Source organism: Lissotriton helveticus, chromosome 11 (genome assembly GCF_964261635.1).
Source record: "Lissotriton helveticus chromosome 11, aLisHel1.1, whole genome shotgun sequence".
NCBI lineage: Eukaryota > Metazoa > Chordata > Amphibia > Caudata > Salamandridae > Lissotriton > Lissotriton helveticus.
The window spans coordinates 601347784-601368972 of NC_136072.1; the positions used below are offsets into that span (position 1 = coordinate 601347784).

General features: G+C 49.2%; 1 protein-coding gene across 2 annotated transcripts in view; it reads right to left on the minus strand.

Moving 5' to 3' along the window:
* Positions 1 to 21189, minus strand: part of XRN1 (5'-3' exoribonuclease 1) — a 1049234-nt gene that overhangs the window by 84325 nt on the left and 943720 nt on the right. For both annotated transcript variants that reach the window (XM_078666417.1, XM_078666416.1), the window contains exon 41: positions 6385 to 6545. In XM_078666417.1, the coding sequence (XP_078522543.1) occupies positions 6385 to 6545 (161 nt within the window). The remainder of the gene's footprint in view (positions 1 to 6384; positions 6546 to 21189) is intronic.

Consider the following 21189-nt stretch of genomic DNA (forward strand, 5'->3'; position numbering starts at 1 on the left):
TAGATCCATCCCAGTCCTGTTTCCGTGCATCCTATAGCACCTAGGCCGCTCTACTAGAGGTTATGGACACGTTCAGGATGTCACCGGACAAGGACTCTTCAGTCATGCTAGTGCTGCTTGACCTGTCGGCAGCCTTTGACACCATCTCTCATCGTATCCTGTTGAACAGGCTTCGAGAGATTGGTGTCAGAGGCCTGGCATTTGACTGAATTCAGAGTTACCTGTCAGATAGAACACAATGTGTTCAGTTGGACTCATTTGTGTCACAGACAACTGTGGTGGACAAGGGGGTTCCGCAAGGCTCTATATTGAGCCCCACGCTGTTCAATCTCTATGTTGCCCCCTTGGCCTCTATCATCAGAAATTACGGGTTTGAAACCATATCCTATGCTGATGATACGCAGCTGATAGTACACATAGAGAACAACCCTGCAGTAATGAAAGCTAAGTTTATTACTTGTATGACGAGCATTGCCAGCTAGATGAGTAAGAACTTTCTGCAACTTAACTCCTCTAAAACTGAGAATTTGTTGTTCCGCAAGGCAGAAGAAATGTGGAGCGCGGACTTGACTGGTGGCCGACAGAATTAGGAGAAGCACCTACCCCTAGAGGGTGGGCTAAAAACCTAGGGGTCAGAATAGACAATAAGCTTTCAATGGAAAATCAGGTGTAACCTCTCACAGGTACATTGTTACTGGACCACGCGGTTACTCAGTAAGATATTTCCCTGGATTCAATTGAACGACAGAAAGACCCTCATTCAGTCGCTCCTTATCAGTCACCTAGATTATGGCAATTCCTAGTTGGTAGGAATTAGTGAAGACCTGCTATCCAAGCTGCAGGTAGTGCAAAATACAGCAGCCTGTCTTGCCCTTAACAAACCAGCACAAACCCACTCCCGCCCTCTTCTGCGCCTTTTACACTGGCTTCCTGTAAGGAAACGAGCCATCTTCAAGCTACTCTGCCTGGTCTTTAAATCCCTGCACGGTATGGGCCCGGACTATCTGACAAACAAAATGTAACGCTATCAACCTGGGCGACAACTTAGATCCAGTAATAACAGCCTGCTCTGTTGCAGGAGAATTAGGAAAGTCAAAATGGGAGGTCGTGCGTTTTCTTATCTGGCCCACAAACATTGGAACAAGCTCCCTGAACATATTCATGCATGCCCAAACTTTCCACCATTCAAAAAGTTGCTTAAGACCTGGCTATTCTAATGAATTAATATTGTATTGGTCTTACATTTGCCTCCTTCTCGGGCGTCGAGAGACCCCCCTGGGGATGATTTGTGCGCCTTTTAAATGAATCAAATAAATAAATAAATATGGAATCAATGGAGCTCGTCTGGCGCCATGGGCAAAAACGCCGGTGGGGATCCAGTGGGGGGCCCTCGAGAGCACGCTGTACACAAAGGCATTCCAAATGGGTCGGGACGCTCAAATAGGAAGTGCGCGGCCTCAAAATTCCTTAAGCTCTGGGAAAGTCAGGGAAGTGCAGAGCGGACCCGGAGTCAGGCTTCGCTGACGCGCAAGGGCTGGACTGCCAACACTCTTGCGCCTCGTCAGAAGACTGACAGGTGAGGCAAAGTCATAGACCCTTCAACTTCTTCAATTTTTTTGTGCTTGTGGGATTTACTTGCCTACTTTGAATACAACGACGATTGCATCTCCACTACTAGTGCCGGGACCGTCCAAGCGACCAAGACTTTCAGCCTCACCGCGCCGACCGACACTGGGCAGCGAGGAGCTTGAGGGACTGCAGCTTAGTGCCTTCGATACATGGTGCAACACTCCTTGCAGGTCTTGGAGCGGTGGTCCCTCTCCAAGCACCGTAAGCACACCAAGTTGGGTCGGTCACAGACATCTGCCTGTGATAGGAACCAGATGGTCTGAAACCAGACAGCTTTTTAGAGGACATTGTGTCACACTAGGAGAGAATATCTCACAAAAATGTGTCGACAAAAAGTTGAGAAAAAGTCAGTCAAAAAATGACGGAGGACAGCACAGACTGGATCTGCAGTATTTGGTGCGGGAAGTAAAGAACAGACGTCCGCGTGCGGGGGTGGCACCTATATAGGTACTGGCTATGTCACTTCTGATGTGGAAGACACGGGCAACATGGAGCCAAACAATGCCAACTACTAGTGAGCAGAGATACTGCTCAAAAACTTTCAGATCCAGTCTGACGCTTGGAGATTGTACTAAGGTATGGAATCTGCAGCTAGAGTCTCCATCGGATAGCCCTGGATCCGCGACTGTTGGTGTGGAAATAAAGGAATTGATGCTAGCATGAAGATGTAGCATATACATGGGGGGCACGATGTAGCATCTGTGGCAGGATGGGTCTGATGCAGTGCTGCACAATGCCACCTACCGATATGCGAGGGAATTGCTAGCAACACGTTTCTGGATCGAGAGTAGCGCCTGGGGAAATTCACAGGTGGAATAATCTGACATTAAAAGTCACTATCAGAAACTGTGAGTCATCAGTACAAGTATGTAGATCAAGACCAAAAAAACGGACTATGGTTGCCAACGGTATCAAATAGCACAACAGGGGAAAACCCTGGAAGCATATATTTATTGTTTAAAAGATTTTATATTTTCTCCAATGATCACCTGTTCACTCCTGTCTTTAATGAAGAATTAAACCCCATTTAACATGGAGCAACCATTGCTTATATTTTTGAGCTATTTTATTAGCATAGTATGGCCAACTGTGTTGAAAGCAATAAAGAAAGCAGGTAAAATCACAGCTTAAGAAGTGTTCACTGCAAGATGTAAATGCCCCACTGCTGCAAGGAGTGGTCATTCTGTGCTCTGATTTGGGCAAAAGCCAACATGGGAATCATCTAAATTAGTGTGACATTCAAGGAAACGCTTCAATTGTTTTTCTACACGTCTCTAGGATTTTATCCACTGATGGGGTGGTAGTTAGAGACTAAAAGAGGATTAGTTTGGCCTTTTAAGTAGAGGGACTATTTTTAAATATTGATTATGCCGCATGGAATACATGGGTCAAAGACTTTTAGACAAATATTGTTTGAGCCACATGTCCTATACCAGATGATTGGTATACGGATGAATCACATACTGTTTGGCAATCATGAAAGCTACTTGCCACTGGGTGGCACGCAATGGTTCCACTTAAAACAATTTAAATGATGACATAGCTTTACTAATCATAGCATGCCATAGTAAAGAATCCTTTAATGTTCCATAATTGATGATTGTGGGACTTGGCCATCTCGCCAGGGTCACCCTCAAACCTTTTGCCTTTGTGTTGGCTTTTAGGACTCTGTGCACTTTACCACAGCTTAAATGCTTGTGTGATCCCCCTAAAACACGGTCAAATTGAATTACACCCAGTTGGAACATTTAATTTACCCGTATGTCCCTATTAAAGTGGTACAACCTGTACCTAGTACCTTTAAATGCAATGCTGTTAGTGGGCCTGCAACACATATTGTGCCACTCATTTAAGTAGCCCTTTAAACATGTTTCAGGCCTGTCATTGCAGCCTCAGTGCAGTTTTAAACTGCCAATATGACCTTACCAAATAAACCTTTTTTCCAGGCCTAAACCTTCCTTTTCAATACACATAAGCCACCACTGAAGTATGACCTAAATAGTCTGTAGGGTAGGGTGCACTACATTTAAAAAATTGGACATGCACATTTAAGTTTTAAATGGCCTGGTAGTGAAAAACTCCTACATTTATTTTTCACTACTGTGAGGCCTAACTCTCCCATTTTATAAATTGGGTTACTTCACTACATTTAGTAAGTGCTAACGTTTGAATGGAAATAGGTAGAAATGTCATGCTTGGACTCAAATCAATTGTAAATCAAAGTCCTATTTAATGGTAAAGTCAGATTTTGGATTACAATTTTAAAAATGTCACTTTTAGAAAGTTGCATTTTCCTGTCCTAAACTTTGAGACCTTCTATGAGTTTCCACCTGCCCAGGCTTGTTAATTGCTCACCCATCAGGAATACATATTGGGCCCAGACAGTGAACAATAGATACTGGGTGTAGCTGGCAGATGGTTATGCTGCCAGGATTTGAGGGGTGAAGCTGTTGTCTGCCCCACTTACATTTCAAAGTAGCTGCCTCAGCACACTTGATATCAGGCTTTTGTCACCTGAGATATCTTGGGACTTGGGCAGGTAGGAAGGAAGTTCCAGAGCCAACTGTGAGGGAAAAACCCTATAAGTTTTTCCACTTCAAATCTGGCACCATGAATGAAAGTACGAGTAACTTACCTTTGGTATCGATGTATCTGGTGGAGACGTTGTCTAGCCGCAGATTCCTTAACATAGATTATCCCCAGGAGTCACACTGGAACCGGAATTTTTTTTTGCAGCAGCACCTCTGCGCGCCGGCGTCATATGACCCCGCCCTGATGTCCTCCACGTAGGTGACGTCAGCAAGGTCATATTAGTCACACCCAGCGCGCTGACATCAGTTTTCTTTGGCTAAACTTTTCCGCGTCACAACGCGTAGCCACCCACCAACTAAAAACTGTGAAAGTATGGGAACAGTGTGCGAGGGATAAAAAATCTGTGAATAAAGAAGGAGGATGGTGGAAGACACCATTGTAAAAGACAGAATTAGACACTGCCTACACATAAGAGGAAGCTGTGAGAAAGAGCCCTGAAAGCTAAGCGAAGACCCTTCCCCGAGTGCAACAGGGAAGAACATCTCAACAGACAGAAATAGACTGATAGTGCCATGCAGAACTGTGCCGTCAAGTAAGAACTGAACACAGAAAGAGTAACAGACCACTGTAGGAAGGGATGAAAGACAGGCCTTTTCCCTCTAACAACGGAAGATGGAAATAGAGCACAACCGACCTTCAAAGCGGATGACCAAGACCCCGAGTTAGTATAGAAGACGGAAGGGAACTGGAGAGGAAAATGAATTTCCCTGTGAAACAAAAGTCACCATATCACAGGAAAGAAGCCCCTCAGCAGAAGTTAACTGTATATGGAAACTCTCAGGGGAGTGCAACAATCTCAACCCCCTTTAGGGATAACCCAATGGCAACTGAAGAGGTCAGTGGAGAATACCACTAGACAAGGTCCTCGCAGAACGGGGAGGCTGGGTGGGCGTTAAGGAATCTGCGGCTAGACAACCTCTCTACCAGATACATCGTTACAGAAGGTAAGTAACTCGTACATCTGCTTGAGACATCTAGCCGCAGATTCCTTAACTTATAATAGATACCACAGCCATACCCCAAAAGGGAGGTGGGTCTGCGACAGAACAACAGAAAGTGCCAAGCATCCGATCCGGCAACAGAGTGATGGATAAAAGGGGGGGGAGGGGGAAGCTGTGGCAGAACAGCCAGACAGCAACCAAAGGAGCTCAAAAGAGCAGCGCCAATCCACCCACCCGATACATCGTTGTAATCGTCAGGGTGTGCAGATGGACATAGGCTATATAAACTTCATAAATATACGTTATTTAAAAAATTTACCGAAAAAAAGTAGTCCCTTGGAAGAAGCGCCGGCCGCGACGTGCGTGCCCGACGTGAGGAGCGCGGGGAGGAGCGGCGTCCAGGAGCATGGGGAGGACCGGCGGACATGGCGCAGGGAGGAGCGGCGAGGAGCGGCGGACAGGCGGTGAGGAGCGGCGGACAGGCGGGGAGGAGCAGTGAGCGGCGAATGAGGTAGGTTATTTATTTATTTAGGAGCGGTGGAAAAATGAAGCAAAAATGAAAATTGTGAGCAAGAGGAAGCAAACGGAGCATTACAAAAGTGAGCCAAACGCTGCATTACAGGAGGAAAAAGTTGTGTGCAGGTTACAAAAGCGTACAAACTAAACATAGAGGTATAATACTGCAATATATGGAGGAAGGCTCCGGGGGACTCACGGACAACGTCGGGGCGGGCGGGGGCCCTGAAGCCTAATTGCTCCCGGACAACGTCGGGACGGGCTGCTAGTCTTTTATAAATAGGCAAGTACACCAATCTTAGATATGATATTCAATTCTATCTCATATGTAACCAATTAACTTTAATCTAATTTGTTGGTTCAACAATTTGATCAGCCACTAAAACACAACTCAACTGTGTCTTCACCTGCTCTCTATGTTGTATGACATTTTACATTACACAATCCATGTTTTAAGAATTAATAGCTGGTTTAGGGTCTTAAATCTTAGCAGATTATATTGTGTGCCTACAATTAATGCAAAAGTACAGATATTAGTACAGCATAAACATGATTACATAGATCAAGCATACTATAAAGTGCATTTACCCACTTCACTATTTTAACATTTACTCTGCTTCTAGTTATTTATATAATATTTGATTTATGTGCATGTGCCATCGCCTACTTACATAGCAATTGTTTGCAATCACATTTTTATTTGTACCTGAAGAGGTATGAACTGATTGTAAGAGCTACCAGGCACTGGTCCTGCATGAGGTATGTTCCCAGGGTATGAGCCCTGATAGTAAGGTTTTCCAGGAATATGCGCTGGTGACCGCCAAGGCACTGTTCCAAACATTTGAGGTGACGGAGGCATTATGTTAGCTGTGTTGAGAAATGAATATGAAGTTAATTATGCATTTAAACTAACATTTTCAGGAGGAAAAGGATAATGCGTTTCCTCTCACTGGAACAATATAACGTTTTTATATGTAGTTTGTAAAATACAGCTGAATAATGTAGCATTTAAATCCAGAAAGAAACAGTTTGAAAAACATTAGTATGCTTTAAAACAGACAAATACTTTAGAAAAAAGTAAACTGTAGGCATTTTTTGGTGGCCACATATTAATCCACCTAGTCTCAACTATTCACAAGCAGGGAATTTCAGATGTGAATTTCACACTCAAATTTCATGTTAAGACCTAGTTTAAAGGACAAAGATATCCAAAGTTTATTAACTGTTAAACAAATAAGGTCTACTTCACATTTTTCAGAAAAAAACTATATTTAGCAATACAAATATGTATATGATAAAAATGCACTTTAAATTTACATACAATATTTGTAATTATTAAATATGTGTGTTCATCAAGATGTGTTCATAAATACGTTATAGATCATTTCACTAAAGGAACACCGCTTTCAGGGAATCTTTGCTGTGTCCATCAAACATAACATGTATTCTTTGTAAAATTACTATTTTTAGTAATAGATTAAATAGAGTCAAGATTGAGTATTTTCTAGCACAATAATACTAATTCTGTTGTGGGAACAGCATTTACATAAAGAGAGCAGTATCAGTGGTTGACAAGAGATGAACCAAAATAACTGTAGGCCTCATTACATACAACAGGCAAGCAAGACACTTGCATACCGTTGGTGCTAGTGTATTCTCTGACCCTTCTCAGATTCTTCATTTTATAAAGTTGTTATTTGAGAAACTGGACTAAAGAAACATATCCCTCACTGTCAGAGAGCACAGATTATGTCCAAGGGTGTCTCAATGGCACAGTGAGACAATGACTGGATGTGATGATACCCTAGAGAATAAATGGTACCACTGCACCCATGTCTCACAATCACAAAACATTTCAAGTGAAACAGGAACTATGAATACTATTAAGGTGTGGGGAGGTGGGAGATACAACAGCACAGTGTGAATTAGCAGCAACATTTCCCAAGATACATATCTCTTACTCTTGTGATCGGGCTCATTACCACTCTCAAACTCTGGGTATCCTTCCCACACAGTGACAAATCTCAAACTACTTCTATAACTATTTTAATACATGTGCTCTGACAAAGTACATATGCATGCACAACACTGCATGTAAGTGGGCCTCTCTATTTCCACTCAAGTACCAATCGGTGTGTAATTTCTGATCGGTGATATGGGGGGTCAGTTGAAAGACAGTAAGAATAGAAAAGAGCTTGCAGACTAAGAAGAAATAGTTACATTGAAGGTAACTTTATTCCACTCTTACTCACTGGTTCTTTAATATTTTTCAACCTGTGAATAGATTAAGTATCGAGTCATGATGACAGAGAGAGGAGGAGGAGAAAGAATGCTTCAAGAGCACAATGCCCAAGGCACTTGCTTACAGAACGTCACCAATGCTACTTTAGCCCTCGTGGAATGTGTCCTAACATCAGATTGAAGCTGTGCTCCATGTAGGCTGACAACATTGCACCTAAAGGTCACAAATAGATAGACTGGCAAACGCAAATCCTTCATTCAATGCAGATAAAAACACACTCTGCTCTTCAAAACCAAGTTTTGTAGAATCTAATTATCCAGGAGGAACTGGGGAGTAGGAAGAAGCCTGGACAAATGATCTCTGCAAACAGATGGAACTTGGGACATCTTTCTGACGAGGAAGAAAGCATGAGTCCAAAGAACCAGCCTGTCCCTGTGGAACATCTTGAAGGGTTCTGAGGGGTAAGGGCCTGAAGCTTTCAGGGCATGTACGCAATCCCCTCACAGGCACCTAAGACTCCTGTACCGGCAACCACCTGGGGCAATTATGCCCTGGTTTTTACAGAGGAGGAAGTGTCCAAGGCCATTTTCACTATATCAAAGGACAAAGCGCCTGGCTAAGATGGGGTTCCTGCTGATATATACAAGTAAAACCTTCCAATTTGGGCTAAAATGTTAAAAGTTTTTTAATGCTGCTTGCATGACAGGCCTACCATCTTCCTGGTCAAGGTTTATTATCATACCAGTCTTTAGGAAAAGGGCAAAAGCAGATCCACTATGCTACAGACCTATTTACCTTATTGACTCAGTAGTTAAGATCCTAGGGGGGATTGAGCCTCTTTAGGCTGACCGACTGGTTACAGCAACATAATGTAATCTCCAACTTAGAGTTTGGGGTCAGATCAGGAAAAAGTGCTACATATCAGTGCCTTATTTTACAGTTCATTATTGGGAAGTATACTGTAGCTAAGAGAGGCACACTGCACTTGGCCTTTATGGATTTAACATCCACTTCTGACCAAGTGAATAGCTCAAAATTGTGAATCCTCTTGATTAATTTGGGGGTGGATCTGAAAATCGTAAATTTTTTACAAGAGATCCACATGGACCTTTCTGCTGCTGTGAGACATAACCAGACTGGGAGTCTCTCCTCACACTTAAATGTACATAGGGGAGTCAGACAGGGCAGTATATTAGCCCCACTTCTATTCACTTTATATATTAACAACCTGGGGCCAACCTTATGTACAGCATATAGAGATATTTCCCTGCCGGGCACCCATCTGTTTCTGCGCTCCTTTATGCGGATGATGCAGTGCTGTTAGCCAGACGGCAATAGGGCTCCGGCACTTGCTAAATTCTTTTACAGAATTTATGAATTCGATAGATTTGAGTACTAACTTTTCCAAGTCTCACACAATGGTAATGGGCTCGAGAAAGAGAAGTCAGTACAGGAGCATTGAAATACCTAGGGTATCTACATTCTCTTACTTAGGAGTCCTGTTTGATGAAAGGGGTTTCTGGGTCCCTCCAAGAAACGCGAAAAGAAATTCTATGTCAAGAGCCGCGGCTGCAGTTCTTCATTTTGCCAAAAGATTGGGGGCCAAACCAGTGCAGGCCCTGCTGAAAGTTTACAAGCCCTGCTATGGGAGTGACATTTGGGGTTATAAAGATTCTGTGGACCTACAAGTAATGGAGAATACATTCTTGAAAAGTTTGCTATCTGTCCCTCAATATGTAACCTCCTATTTCGTCCATGAAGAGTTGAGGATGGGGTACATCTTGGACACGGTGGCTGTATCTCCACTGTCACGCTGAATTAGGATCTGGATTAACCCTGACCGGGATTTGAACCAGAAAAAAAGTCAAAGATTGCTTGTCCCTGGAGAGGGCGAATAGTATTCCTTGGCTCTGCCACATTAAGATCTTAGTGGAGAAAGTGGGTCACCCAAAATTGTTTGTGTCCCTTAATGGCCACACTTGGAGGGATTTGAACAGGGCTAAAAGACATTTTTTGTCTATCATGTGTGCGGAGAGAGAAGCTAGGTAACTCACTAAACCCACTGTACAAACGCACAAGTTACTTACCTTCAGTAACGATATATCTGTAAGAAACAGTAGTTAGTATTAGATTCCTTACCTTAGAATATCCCCAGGCGTCAGTCTGGATCCGGAAATGTTTGCGTAGCAGTACCCCTGCGCGTCGGTAGGCGTCGTCTGAGGCTCCGCGTCTGTCGTCCGCGCTGGGATGACGTCGCTGGAGTACTTCGATGCCGGCCTCGCGCGCTGACGTCAGTTCTTATACACAGCTTTTCCGCGCCAGAAACGCAGAGCCATGAAAAAAACCAACACTGGTGCCATGAAACTAGGGCCCTGAAAGGGGATGATCTTAACCCTACATATCGGTTCGCAGAACGGGGAGGATGGGTGGGGCGGTAAGGACTCTAATACTAACTACTGTTTCTTACAGATATATCGTTACCGGAGGTAAGTAACTTGTGCATCTGAAAGAAACAGGTTAGTATTAGATTCCTTACTTTAGAATAGATACCCCAGCAATACCAACCCCGGTGGTGGGTCTACGAACCAATAATCACACCAGAAAGTCCTGGAGAACGGAATGGCCGAAAAAGCCATCTCTCCGGACTTGGCTGTCCAGGCAGTAGTGTCTTGCGAACGTGATCAGCGAGGCCCACGTAGCTGCCTGACAGATGTCCTGTAAGAGGAATCCCCGACCCAGGGCAGTAGCCCGTAAATAACAAGTCTTGATACACAAGACGACCCATCGGGAAATGGTCCGTTTGTGCACCACCCGTCCCTTCTTAGCGCCCACGTCATCAACAAAGAGTTGGTCATCCACCCGGAACTGGCGTGTGCGATCCAGATAGTATGAGAGCGCACGTTTTGGGTCTAGACGGTGGAGCCTCTCTTACTCTTTCTAGGGATGCGGAGGCGGATAGAAGACTGGGCAAAGTGATGGACTGCCCGATGTGGAAGGCTGCGACTACCTTGGGCAGGAAAGAGGGTCGCATTCGCAACACAAATTTGTCCGGATGGACAGAAAGGAAAGGAGGTTGTGAAGAAAGGGCCTGGAGCTCACTCACTCTCCTGGTAGAGGTGATGGCAACCAGGAATGCAGTCTTAAGGGTAAGAAGACGAAGAGGACAGTTATGACGTGGCTCAAAAGGAGCGCACATCAGATAAGTTAGAACAAGGTTCAAGTCCCACTGAGGCATCACGAAAGGAACAGGGGGGAACATATGAAAGATGCCCTTCAAGAACCTATTTACAACTAGGGACTTGAACAAAGAGGGCTGATCAGGGAGCCTTAAGAAGGCGGACATGGCAGAGAGGTAGCCCTTGATAGTGCTGGGCAAGAGAAAGAAGATAACCTCAGAAAGAGGGGCAGAGAGTGGATCCACAGCCTTTGCTGTGCACCATGCCACAAATTTGTTCCACCTGCAGGCGTATACCGATTTTGTGGAGGGACGCCTGGTTGCCAGAATAACATCACAGACTTCAGGAGGCAAGTCAAATGGCCTCAACTGTCGCCGCTCAATCTCCACGCATAGAGGTGGAGGCTGGACAGGTTCAGAAGGTCCTCCTGAAGAGACAGACAAATCGGGTGATTGATTGACATGCTGAGTAGCTCGGGATATCTTCGAGCCCAGTCCGAAGCCACAAGGATGACTTGGGCCCGGTCGCGCCTGATCTTCTTCAGCACTCTGGGCAGAAGTGGTATAGGCGGAAAGGCGCACAACAGACCGCAGCTCCACTCGCGTCGAAAAAGCATCTCCGAGCAAGTGCCGCCTTGGAAATTCCAACGCGCAGAACTGATGACATTGCGAGTTCTCTTCTGTGGCGAATAGATCTAACCAAGGCTCTCCCCACTGCTGAAAGAGACTTTGCGCCATGTCCGAGTTCAGACGCCATTCGTGATCCATCATGAACCGACGGCTGAGTTAGTCCGCCCTGGCGTTCAGGGAACCTGCCAGGTGTTGAACCATCAGGGTTACGCCCTGATGTTCCAGCCACTGCCAGAGGCGCAGGGCCTCCTGGCATAGGGTCCACGACCCCACCCCGCCCTGTTTGTTGGAGTACCACATGGCGGTGGTGTTGTCCGTGAACACCTGCACTACCACTCCTCCGGACAGAGGGGAGGAATGCCTTCAGTGCAAGCCGGATCGCCCGCAGCCCAAGAAGGTTCATATGGAGCCGGGACTCCGCCGGAGACCAGACGCTTCTGATCTCCGCCTCTCTCATATGGCCCCCCAGCCCTGGAGGGACGCGTCCGTCACAACTACGTGATCTGGTTGGGGTAGGGAGAGGGATCTGTCGCAGACCCAATCGCGGTCCATGAGCCACCACTGCAACTGTCTTGCAGTGCCCTCCGAGATCAAGACATGGTCGGACAAGTTGCCCTGATGCTGGGCCCACTGAAACTTCAGGTCCCACTGCAGAGCCCGCATCCGCCACATGGCGTGATGCACCAGAAGGATGCAAGAGGCCTTCAGCCCCAGAAGCCGCAGCGTCAACCTGACCGAGACTCAGGATAACGGCCGAAAGATCGGAATCAGTTCCTGAATATCCCGAACCCGCTGTTCGGGAGGATAAACCCGAAACTGCGCCGAGTCTAGAACCGCTCCGATGAAGGAGATTCTGAGAGGGACACAGGTGCGACCGGCACATTGATGGAGAACCCCAGCAGGTGCAGGAGGTCGGCTGTAGTCTGGAGGTGGCTGTAGGAGAGTAGGGTCTGCTTCCTATGGTCACCCCCACTTTTTGCTTTTGCTTTACTGGTTTTCGACTTAGATGTGGCTGTGGGCCTGCTAATCAGACCCAAAGCCCAGATGCACTCTCTCTAAATTCACACCATGTACTCTAGGTACATCCACAATTGGGAATTGGTTCACCTTGTCAGCCCCTGTAGAAGTGTACCTTAGGTACTCAGGGCATAGGTGTAACCAAGGCCTACCAGGGGCTGCAGCATGTATTATGCCACCCCTGGCTGGTCACTCAAACTGACACAACTGGCTGATCACTCAGCTGGGGCAAGGTCGTGTAATCACCCCTTGCTTAGGTATAGTATTCCCATATCTACCCTTATATATAGACACACAGTAACCTATAAGTCACTCCTATGGCAGGCCTTAACAATCCTGAAGGCAGAGTGCTTGGTTATGTGTGAGATGGTGATCTAGCATGAGCTGAGCCTGTCTGCAGCTTTTGGAACCATGTCCTTATAGCTGTTCTATGATATCGCCATACCATATACTCTTAAGTGCATTATAATCCTCGCGGTTGTATGCTAACTTTGGTTTGGCTTTATCTAAACATGTCATGTAAGGTGTCATACGCTTTGGAATACTACCCCCTCGCCAATTCTGGCGACGGGGGTAGCATTCCACCCTTCTAGAGGGAAAAGACATGTTGTTGCCGACTATCCCGGTTAAAGTTAACCAGAGCCCCAGCGTCACAAAATGGACGCTGCTGCCACAGACACAAGTCTGACCTCCTGCTGCTGGAAGTCCTTCCAGTCACGGAGGTTTGGACAATAGGTTTCCTGCCTGGAGAGGTGCGAGCACCACCCCAGACAGGACTTTGAGTATTGGGACAGGGAGGGCTGAATAGAATGAGACACTGCCTGGGGCACACTCGGTGCTCCATGCATACCCCAGTTCAAACCGGTTGCTGGGGCACTCCAGCCCCAGCTCTGGCGCGAAACTGGACAAAGGAAAGGGGGTGTAACCACCCCCCTTCCTGGTCCCACCCATAGGAGGGACCTAGACAGTAATACAGCCCCTTTTAGTTGTATAAAAGTAGGAGCTGACCCCCAGGACTTTAGATCTGATCCTGAACTGAAGCTTGAAACAAAACTCTGGACCTTCAACGTTCTGCTGAAGCTGAAGACTGAAGAATCTCCCTTGTGGCCAAGGAGTGACCACCCTGGGCAACCATGCACCATCCAGCAAATCAACGGCTTGCTTTGTCAACGTTTCCCGCCGGAACCCGGGCACAGAGCCTGACAAGACCCAGACTTCCAGACCTCTCTGACCCTCTCTTCACGTCTGCAGCATAGCTTGGATCCGTGGAGGCGACGAGACACGTGGGACCGGACATCTTCAAAAGTCCACGACTTGCTAACTGTGCAGCTCCTGAGGTATCCTCGAAGCTGTGCACTGGGGATTGAGAAGCCCGAATCCGAGCTCCACCTGCACCGAAGATCAGCCCTCCACGAGTTCTGCGTGGGGCCCTTCTGCTTGTGTTCTGCTTGACGCGTTGTCAGGTTGCTGGCCCGCTGGCTAGTAGCCTCTGTGACGACGATCCTTTTGAATCAACTCGCTGGTCTGGTTGCTCCAGACTGGCCCTTGCCTCCCTGCAAAGGTGAGGCACCTCAGACCTTGCTGGTCTGCATCAGAAGTCTTCTTTGAATCCTGCGTGGGTTGCCTTTGCCCTGACAGAAACCATCCACTTTTTACAATATATTTTTCTTTTTACCAATGAATGCATATGCAATAATGCAATGACGTTTTATCAAATCTTATCGATGAGCTAATGATTTTATCAAATGCTATTTTTTGTATGAAATTAAAATGTACTTTATATGCTAAAGCAGTTGTATACCATCATTAATTGTGGTTTTGTTTGCCATTTAAATTGTGCCAGTAGTTAGTTTGTGTGCCTGGGTGTGTTATTTTACATATATTGTTTACCCTGACCCAGGAGCTTGATCCATATCAGGGGGTCCTTGCTTCTCACATAGTGAGCGACATCAAGGCCATGAGGAAGGCATCAATCTCCTCCGGCGTCGTGTTCTGCACAGAGACCGGCGGGTATGGAGCAGGCCGCGATGCCTGAGGCTCCGGTGGAGCCGCGTGGGCGGTGTCACCCGAACCCCCGGCCCCATCGCGCAAGCGTGGAGGGGGAGTCAGAAGAGCGATGACGCCTCTTCGACTTCTTGTGCCTCTTACCTGAGGACTTGGAGCCCGACGAGTGGTGTCGACTCGCAGAGCTGTGATGACTCCGGCCCCGCCACCGGTCCCTCAACCTCCTTCCGGACCGGGACCTCAAACGGCGCGGGCGGACTGCCGGAGCTCGATGTGCTTATGGGACCGCTCCCGCTTAGCCTTCGACGTCAAGGCCCAACAGGCGGGGCACGACTTGTCATCGTGGTCGGGCCCCAGGCAATGTAGGCACCGGCAATGGGGGTCGGTAACCGACATTAATCGGTTGCAGTCGGCACAGGGCTTGAACCTGGGCATCCCTACCGGCACCGATGGATTCGTACGACTCGAAACGGATCCAAAAAGGGCCAGCTTAGCCAAAAAGTGACTAAAGGGTACCACTTTCTCCGGACCAGCGCTTGCTGGTGCTGAAAAAAGAAGAACTGACGTCAGTGCGCGAGGGTGGCGTCTAAGTACTCTGGCGACGTCATCCCGGCGCCAACGATGCCGACGACAGACGCGGAGCCGCAGACGACGCCTACCGACGCGCAGGGGTACTGCTACCCAAACCTTTTCGGATCCAGTCTGACGCCTGGATCCGGATCCGGCTTCGAGGTAGACGTTGCGGGTGCGGAGGTGGACTGAACCTCACGCCGGCCCCCAGAGCCACCGCAGTGGCCTCCGCGCCCACTGGCCTGCAGAGTCTGGTTCTGCGCAGGCTTCTGGTTGAATGAACGGCCAGGGATGCCTCTGCCATGGCCACGAAAGGAATGAAACGTGGACGGTCGCGTGGTGGAAAGGCCCAAGGACTTGGCCGTAGCTCAAGAGTCCTTAAAACACTCCAGTGCTGTGTCTGCCTTATCACCAAATGGGCGAGTGCCGTCAAAAGGCATGTCCATGAGCGAGCTCTGAACGTCCAGGGAAACCCAGTGGACCGCAGCCAGGCGTGGCGCAGAAGCGCCACAGTCGTCGAAATTGCCCTACCAAGGGAGTCCGCAGTGTCCAAGCCACAACGAATGGCGAATCTAGCCGAGTTCTTACCCTCAGCCACAGCACAGCTCAGACAGCACAGTCTGGACCTCCTCCGGGCACCGAGGCAACACCTCAGCCACGGAATCCCACACAACGTGGAAATAGAGGCCCAGAAGGCATGTGGTGTTCACTGGCCACAGTCCTAAGCTGGCCGAAAAGAACAAACAACCGCTTGTCAACTGCTCCACTGCTGTGGGAAAGGCACTCTGATACGTAGAAGGCTGAATGACCAGACTTTCGGGTGTAGGATGAGTGGTCAGAAAGGCAGGGCCACCCGGCGCCGGGCGATGATGCCTGGCGACGTTCTTATCCACAGGGGCCCCCGTGGCGGGCCGTGACTAAGTGCCCAACAAGACTTCAGTGAGGGCATCATTAAAGGGCAGCAGCGGCTCCGAAGAAGTGGACGTCGGCTGGAGCACCTCAGTGAGGAGGTTTGTCTTCAGGGTCACCGTGGGGAGATCGAGGTTAAGGACCTCAGCAGCCCGACGAAGCACCACCGTATACGAGGCACCTTCCTCCATAGTGGGCGGGGGAGAGGTAAGCCCCGGATCAGAGGTGACGTCGAGGCCCCCAGCCTCCTCCAAGTCATCCACCCAATCCTGCTCAGAATCACACTGACGAGCAAGCGGGTCCTCAAACCCTTCCCAGTCATCCTCCTTCGTCAGCCCCAAAGGCACAGGCCTCAGCTGCGGGGCAGGAACCGGTGAAGGAATAAAGGGCGCCGGCCGGGCCCGAGCCGGTGCCAGATCCCAATTCGATTCCCAGGAGGGGACAAATCCCTCTGGGAACAGGGGCAGAGGCGGAGCCAGAGGTATCCACTGCGGTGCCGAAGGCGGCGCTGGGGCCGGAGCCCCGGCGCCAGCAGCATGGGATCTCTTGGCGCCGAGGCCAGAGCCAGGGGCGCAGGATCCTGCGGCGCCAGGGCTGGATCCGCCGAAGGAGTGGACGGACCAGAAGGATTCAGACACGGGACCGTGGGGCCCGAAGGCACACCGGCGGGAGCCCCAGGCCTAAAAAGGCCATCCATGGCAGCAAAGAATTCTTGCATTTGTGCAGGAGTCGCCGATGGACCCTGGTAAGGCGGGTAGGCCGCGGGACTCCCAGGCTCCAAAGGAGCCGCACGGGCGGAGCCCCTGTCCCCCTCGTCCGCATCCGGGGACCGACGGGGGGACGTCGGAGAGTGAAAACGCTTCTTCGACTTCTTTTTGTGCAGTTTCTTACCCAAATCCGAAGGGGAAGAGGAGTGGTGGACCTGGAACGGCACGGGGACGAGTGCCAAACTTCGAGCAACTTCCGGCGCCGTTCCCTCAGGGCCTTCGGGGCTATAGCCCTACAGTCCAGACAGGACCGGGAGTCATGGTAGAGACAGACGTCATGAGGGTCCGCCACTGACAAATTGCGACGGCAGGTCCTGCAAGACTTAAAACCAGGTATCCCTACTCGCATCAGAGAAAACCAACACAAGACAAGAGACTCAAAAAGATAGTCAAAAAATGACTAGGGTATGTGCTCTAACAGGATCCGCGCTTACTAGCGCGGAAAAAGAAAGAACTGACGCCAGCGTGCATGGGTGGCACCCAAGTAGTCTCCGTGACATCATCTCTGCGCATACGACACCAGCTACAGACGCGGAGCCGCAGGACCCCACCTACTGACGTGCAGGGGTACTGCTGGTAAGGAGTCTATTACTAACGTGTCTCTTTCAGATCTACACGGTAATGACCCTTCTTACGTTAAAGCTATGCAGGTAGTTTCCTCTGCTGAAGGTGCCAATTTGCCCCAACTCGTCAAACATCCTACTCACACAGCAGGCCATATCCTCAATCTGGTTTTTTCTAATATCCCGTCTCTGAAAACTGAAGTTCCGAGCCAGTTGCACGAGTTACTTACCTTTGGTTACAATGTATCTGGTAGAGACGATTTTAGCTGCAGATTTCTTCACGTAGAATTATCCCCAGGCGTGAGACTGGATCCGGAAACTTTTTTACTACAGCATCCCTGGGCGCCGGGGGCGGGCGACATCACGCGACTCCGCCCAGGCGTCGTCCGCGCACGTGACATCAGCAAGGTCACTTAAGACCAGCCCGGGCTCGTCAGTTTTCCTCTGAGAACTTTTTCTCACCACAACACGGAAGCACCAAATAACAAGCATTTACAATGCAATGGTCTCGGCATTATTAAAGGTAGAGCTATTGGCATTGCTCATGACTTTTTTTTATCATAAATAAACGGTATTGTCATTTACATTGCCAATAGCTTAATCGTTAAATAAATGGCATTGTCATTTACATTGCCAATAGCTTAATCGTTAAATAAATGGCATTGTCATTTACAATGCCAATAGCTTAATAGCTCGCAAATGCATGACCTATTGCATTTACACCCACACAGAGCCCCACACACAAAGCCACCCAGACACACATACAGAGCCACACACACAGAGCCACACACACACAAACACAGAGCGCCCCCCACACACAGAGTCCCACACACACACACACATAGAGCCCCCCCACACACACACACACAGAGCCCCCCCCACACACACAGAGCCCCCCCACATACACAGAGCCACACACACACACACACCCAGAGCCACACACACACACACACACACCCAGAGCCACACACCCAGAGCCACACACACACACACACACCCAGAGCCACACACACATACACACACACACCCAGAGCCACACACACATACACACACACACACCCAGAGCCACACACACACACACACACCCAGAGCCAGAGATACATCCAAGATTCCAAATCGGGATCCCCCTTTGATCCCTGCCCACCGATGATTCTTAAAGAAATCGGTGATGTGGTTAGCCCAGGTCTCACAGATATCTTCAATTCCATGTTTAGGACTGGCTGTTTCCCTTCAACCTGGAAAGATACCTCCATTTTCCCATTACTCAAGAAACCCTCACTGGAGCCCACTGACCCTAACTACCGCCCTATTGCCAGGCTTCCTCTACCAGCCAAAATAATCAATAAAATTATGAACTCCCAATTGACTCAATACATCAATGATAACAACTTGCTGGATCCATCCCATTTCGGCTTTCGCCGAGAGCACAGCACTGAGACAGCACTGATTAAAGCTACAGAAGAGATTAGGATGGCGATGGATCGGGGCGGCACAGCCATGCTCATACTCCTCGATCTGTCAGCCGCATTTGATACGGTTGACCATTCTCTCTTGCATGAGCGGCTCGAGAGATTAGGGATCGGGGGCACAGCATTGGCTCTGTTATCCTCTTTCCTTAAAGACAGAAGACTCACGGTGGAGCTGGATGCCTACCGCTCGGATACTTACACCCTCCCTTGTGGAGTGCCTCAGGGCTCGTCCTTGAGCCCATCACTTTTTAACGTGTATGTCTCAGAGCTGGCCCCAATAATTCAGAACTTTGGGTTCTGCCTCACGTCATATGCTGACGACACACAGATTGCCATAACAATACATAGAAAAGAACCATCTCCCGCTACACAATTTCAAACTTGTATGCGCACGGTCAATTGCTGGATGAATACCCACTGCCTCAAGTTGAACTTCTCTAAAACAGAGATCTTAACTTTTGGCAATGTCCAACCATCCTGGGGTAACCTTTGGTGGCCAGTGGAGATGGATGAACCCCCTAGACCGGCGGAAAAAGTTAAGAACCTAGCGGTGTGGCTTGATCCTAAACTTACTCTAATTCATCACACAAACGCTATTGTCTCAGCAAGCCACTTTATCATAAAAAAGATTAGAAAAATTCTTCCCTACATTCCAGTAGACGCCAGAAAAACTGTAGTCACAGCTTTGATCCCGTCCAAATTGGACTATTGCAACGGATTACTAGGCAATGCCCAAAAACAATGTCTTAAAAAACTACAAAGTGTGCAAAATTCGTCCGCCAGACTGCTTATCATGATCCCTAGAACTCACTCAGTCACCGCTGAAATCCGCAAGTTACACTGGCTTCCGGTGGAGCAACGGATTAAATTCAAGGCTCTATCCATAGCCTTTAAGGCCCTTAACAACAAAGGACCGACCTTTTTCCAAAATCTGTTCGCCTGGTACGAACCGACCATGAATCTGCGGTCTTCAGGCTCTAAACTAGTCCAGGTACCAATAATCCGCACTGTGCAATGGGGTGGGCGTAGTTTCCACTTTTTTACCTCCAAACTCTGGAACACGCTCCCTCTTGAGCTCAGAAATCCCTCCTCTCTTATTGGCTTTCTGAAAGGCTTGAAAACTTGGCTATTCCATAACTAGCCGACAGTGCAGACTTCCTTGCCCGTCCATAGCGCCAAGACACCTACGGGTATACATGCGCTCTACAAATTTTAATAACATAACATACCATAACATAACACACAGGAGAGCAAGCACAGCGAGGGGGTAGGGAAGCAAGCACAGCGAGTGGGTAGGGAAGCAAGCACAGCGAGGGGGCAGGGAAGCAAGCACAGCGAGGGGGCAGGGAAGCAAGCACAGCGAGGGGGAAGGGAAGCAAGCACAGCGAGGGGGAAGGGAAGCAAGCACAGCGAGGGGGCAGGGGAACCAGGGGGCAGGGGAGCAAGCACAGCCAGGGGGCAGGGAAGCAAGCACAGCCAGGGGGCAGGGAAGCAAGCACAGCCAGGGGGCAGGGAAGCAAGCACAGCCAGGGGGCAGGGAAGCAAGCACAGCCAGGGGGCAGGAGAGCAAGCACAGCCAGGGGGCAGAAGAGCAAGCTCAGCCAGGGGGGCAGGGGAGCAAGCACAGCCAGGGGGCAGGGAAGCAAGCACAGCCAGGGGGCAGGGAAGCAAGCACAGCTAGGGGGGGCAGGGAAGCAAGCACAGCCAGGGGGGGCAGGGAAGCAAGCACAGCCAGGGAGCAGGGAAGCAAGCACAGCCAGGGGGCAGGGAAGCAAGCACAGCCAGGGGGGCAGCGTAGTTTACTTCCCGCCCACCCCACTGCGCCAGTTACCTGTTGAGCTCTTCCAGTGCCCAGGAGCCTTGGTAGGCTCTGCGGCCAAATGCTGCCCCAGGCGCCTACACTCACCGGCTGCTGTGGCGGGGACTCTGCTTGTCGTGGCAGGGCTCTCCGGTGCTGCGGCCGGACCTTCCCTCCCGCTCCGGTGCGGAGCCCGGAGACGCGCTGGGTCCTGTGGAGGCGGGGTGGGCTCCCGTCCTCCTTCCGGCTTCTCCTTCCGGTGTGGTGCGGCCTCCGTACACCTCGAGCGTACGCGGGACAAAGGGGCAATGCGGGCCTTAGTACGCCTCAAGCGCACGCTGCATAGGGACCCGGGCGCTTTTGTACG